This window comes from Pyrus communis, chromosome 3, assembly GCF_963583255.1.
Source record: "Pyrus communis chromosome 3, drPyrComm1.1, whole genome shotgun sequence".
Lineage (NCBI taxonomy): Eukaryota > Viridiplantae > Streptophyta > Magnoliopsida > Rosales > Rosaceae > Pyrus > Pyrus communis.
The window spans coordinates 23,323,832-23,327,716 of NC_084805.1; the positions used below are offsets into that span (position 1 = coordinate 23,323,832).

Sequence of the window (3,885 nt, forward strand, 5' to 3'; positions counted from 1 at the left end):
GCTCCATCACCGTAGCACGATATTGTCAGCTTTGGGCCCCGACCACGCCCTCACGGTTTTGTTTTTGGGAACTCACGAGCAACTTCCCAATGGGTCACCCATCATGGGATTGCTCTAGCCCCCTTCTCGCTTAACTTCGGAGTTCCCATGGAACCCGAAGCCAGTGAGCTCCCAAAAGGCCTCGTGCTAGGTAGGGATGGGAATATACATTTAAGGATCACTCCCCTGGGCGATGTGGGATGTTACATTTTTTCTAAACTTTATTTTCAAATAATTGATTAAGATTTGGTATTTACATAAATTATTCATTCAATCTCTGCAGAAAACGACCTTACTTGAGCCGTTTATACTACAAATACCTTGTTCTCTTACAAGTATTTTTAAGTGTTTTTATCCCTATTTTTGTAGATGGTAAAATCCCTAACAGCATGCATGAGGATGTGCTAAGTGGAGGCCACGAGGAGAACGGGAAGCATACAAAATTACAAGCGTAGCCGTTTTAAGACTTCGAGTCATAACGAAAGCACATTATCTCTTTCTCCCTTTTTCTTTTAAAAGAAAACTAATGAAAATGGCTTGAAAACTTTGAGTTTTAACGATAAGGGCAAAATAAAAGGTAAAATGAATAGTAATAGAATTGACTTTTTAGTGTAAAAATGTGATTTTTCGTTAAAGTGAATAGTATCGTGGGCTTTTCGTTATAACTCCCTTGTTTTCATTTATTTATTTACGATGTTTTATATAAATTAGAAGGACATAAATAAACAATGAGGATGTGATAGAAAAAGATAATGTCAAGAAGACCAAATTTTTAGAAAATAAGTACTTTAATTAATACTTAAGTGATAATCGAATTATCAACAAGTACATAATTTGATTTACAATATTCGATTTAGAAATGTGGTACCTCTAATATAGAAAAAAATGGGGTGTTGTTGTGGATTTTGTCAGCCAAAAGAAGAAATTGCGACAATTAGTTCAACATATTACGTAAAACACTTTTGACTAGGATAAGAGATTATGGAATAAAACGTTGTGTGTTAAATAAAATATGAGAAAATTTGATATAAGTCCAATTTTTTTAGGTAGGAATAGTTCTATTTATTAAAATAAGTCCAATTCCTTAAATTTAATTATTTAATTATCAATAATTATCTATTCAATGACAAGATTTATTATAAAAAACAAATTTCTTCCTAATTATCTCTTTGATTATTTCTTTTTATTTTTATTTTTTGTTATTTCTTGTTCTTCCTCCTGCCCATTTATAGATTTTATTTTTAATTTTTATCATAGTCGTGGAAATGTGTTGAGCTATTACATGACGATGTGGGTTCAAATCCCGTCCATGACTAATTTAACATCTAATTTAATAAAATTTATTGTTTGACAAAAAAAAGGGCTAAAATACACTATTAAATTCCTCTAAAACCAATAAACTTCTTCACTATATGATTTGAACAAAAAAGATAGTGTAATATAAATTTCTTAAAAATACGTATTGAATACTCTCAGATAACAAGTGCTTAATTTTTTTTTTTTTTCAAAAGAGGTAAGGTGTATGCGTATGTCCCCCCCTCTTTTCTTGTATTTTATTTTCTTGCTCTATGAGGGGAAAGGTTTATATCCTTCTGACGAGATTTAACTTCTTTTTTCATATCAATAAATTTTCCTCATATCGTCGACCTTTTTTTTTTATTTTTTAAGAAGAGTACTATTGAATACTCTCAAATTTTTTGGAATTTTTTTTTTAAATTCTAATTGAATACATCTCTATCCTTTAGCAATTAATATTAACATATTTGAAAATTACATCCAAAATCCAAAAAGCACAACCAAGTTTTTTGTTTTATTAACCTTCTATAAAAAATAAAATAAAAACCTCACTCTGGATGTAGACATCCGGATATTGAGTACAAGGATAAATAGCACTGAAACTCTAAGTCCACTCTATATATATCTCATTCTCATTAAAAAGAGATTCACCTCCTCACCTCCTCATACCTCTTCAGCTAATTACAATTAATGGAGAGTTTAGTCCAATCTTCACCCCAAAACTCCCCCAAACCCCATAACCACCAACACCACCACCACCATGATCACGACTGCCCCACCCTCACCACCACCACCAACCACCACCTTGAACAAACCAGAACCAATTCATCAACATTATTCATCAACAAGACCACAGCAACCCAACTGAGCAACAAGGGCTCGATGATCAAACGCAACAAGCGCTCCATGCCTCTCCTGGTGATCAACTACTTGTGCCTCTTCATTGGATCAGTCTCTTCAAGCCTCCTCTCAAAGTACTATTTCATCCACAAAGGCTCAAGCATTTGGGTGTCCACCTGGGTTCAATGCTCCGGCTTCCCTCTCCTCCTTCCATTTATTTTCATTCCTTATCATCTCCTCCATTGCACCCAAAGAATACCCTTCTCTCACTTCACCCCCAAAATCTTAGTCCTATCAGTTCTCATAGGACTTATGCTGGGTCTAAACAACCTCCTCTTCTCTTGGGGTAACTCCTATTTACCAGTCTCAACCTCCTCTCTCCTCCTCTCCTCACAACTCGTTTTTAATCTCATCCTCTCTGTGATTATTGTCAAGCAGAAAGTAACTTTCTCAAATCTCAACTGTGTTATCCTCCTAACCGTAAGCTCAGTCCTTCTGGCCTTGGGGTCCCACCATGACAAGCCACATGGCCTTACACGTAGCAAGTATTTCCTAGGGTTCTTCTCAACAATCGGGGCAGGTTTGTTGTTTGCTCTGTACCTTCCGGTCATGGAGAAGATATACAGCAAGGTTTACTGCTACGCCATGGTGATCGAAATGCAGCTGGTAATGGAGGCTGCGGCCACGGTGTTCGCCACGGTGGGGATGGCCTTGAACGGCGGGTTTCGTGAGATGAAGGCGGAGAGCGAGAGGGTGTATGACAAAGGAGAAAACGTGTATTGGGTGACTTTGTGGTGCAACGTTGTGACGTGGCAGCTTTGCTTCATGGGGACAGCTGGCATGGTGTTCTTGACCTCTTCGTTGACGGGTGGGATTTGTATGACGGCGCTGATGGGGATGAACGTGTTGGGAGGAGTTCTGGTGTATGGGGATTCGTTTGGGGGTGTGAAGGCGGTTTCCACTCTCTTGTGTGGGTGGGGTTTCTGTTCTTATGTGTACGGCCTTTACATGAAGGCTAGAGATATTGGGGAAGAAGATGGCGGTGAAGGAGATGGAGACAAAGAAGGAACCCACCAAGAGATAGGGATGGATGTGCATAAATTAAATGATAGTAGTGTTTGATTTAAAACTTTTATGATGCTTTTGGTGAAAATTGGAATTGAGTTTTGTTTGTTTTTGAGACAAATTTGGATGTGTGAAATCATGGCTTAATTGCTTAAGTACATAATTGGTTGCTATCATTGTCAATTAGTCTCGTCACTTTAACACTAAACTCCACTAAACCACATTTCATTTAAGTTTTATCTATTGAATTTTTTAGCTAACATTACATCAGTTATCGACAATCGCTTATACACCAGCATACGTTATTAAAATCCATCTTACAATCTACACAAATCGACTACCTACCAACAATTAAACTCTACAATTTCATCAACCATATGGTTGGATATAATAAAGTTCCGTTTACAATAAACTATTTCAAAAGTTTAATTTAGATAGGATTATTCTCACAAAATCTAGAAAAACAAAATTTAAAGGTGATCTCATATCAAAAGTTAGGATGGATGATGGTTGTGCATTCATTGCTTTTTATGTATATATTCCCCCACTACTCTTTGCACTCAAAACAGTTGCGTTCTTAATTTCTACATAAAGGAAACTTAAATCTGAATATCAAACATCTAATCAGTAGCAGACTGGGGGTAT

The 3,885-nt window shown here is 36.5% G+C and overlaps 1 protein-coding gene across 1 annotated transcript; it reads left to right on the forward strand.

Moving 5' to 3' along the window:
- Positions 1-1,995: 1,995 nt before the first annotated feature.
- LOC137727355 (probable purine permease 4) lies at positions 1,996-3,297 on the forward strand. Its single transcript, XM_068466220.1, has one exon. It carries the CDS (start codon positions 2,026-2,028, stop codon positions 3,295-3,297), a length of 1,272 nt encoding a protein of 423 aa, XP_068322321.1. The 5' UTR covers positions 1,996-2,025.
- Positions 3,298-3,885: the final 588 nt, after the last annotated feature.

What these genes read in the sequence shown, in the direction of transcription:
- LOC137727355 (XM_068466220.1), top strand. Translation starts at nt 2,026, where the DNA reads ATGGAGAGTTTAGTCCAATCTTCACCCCAAAACTCCCCCAAACCCCAT.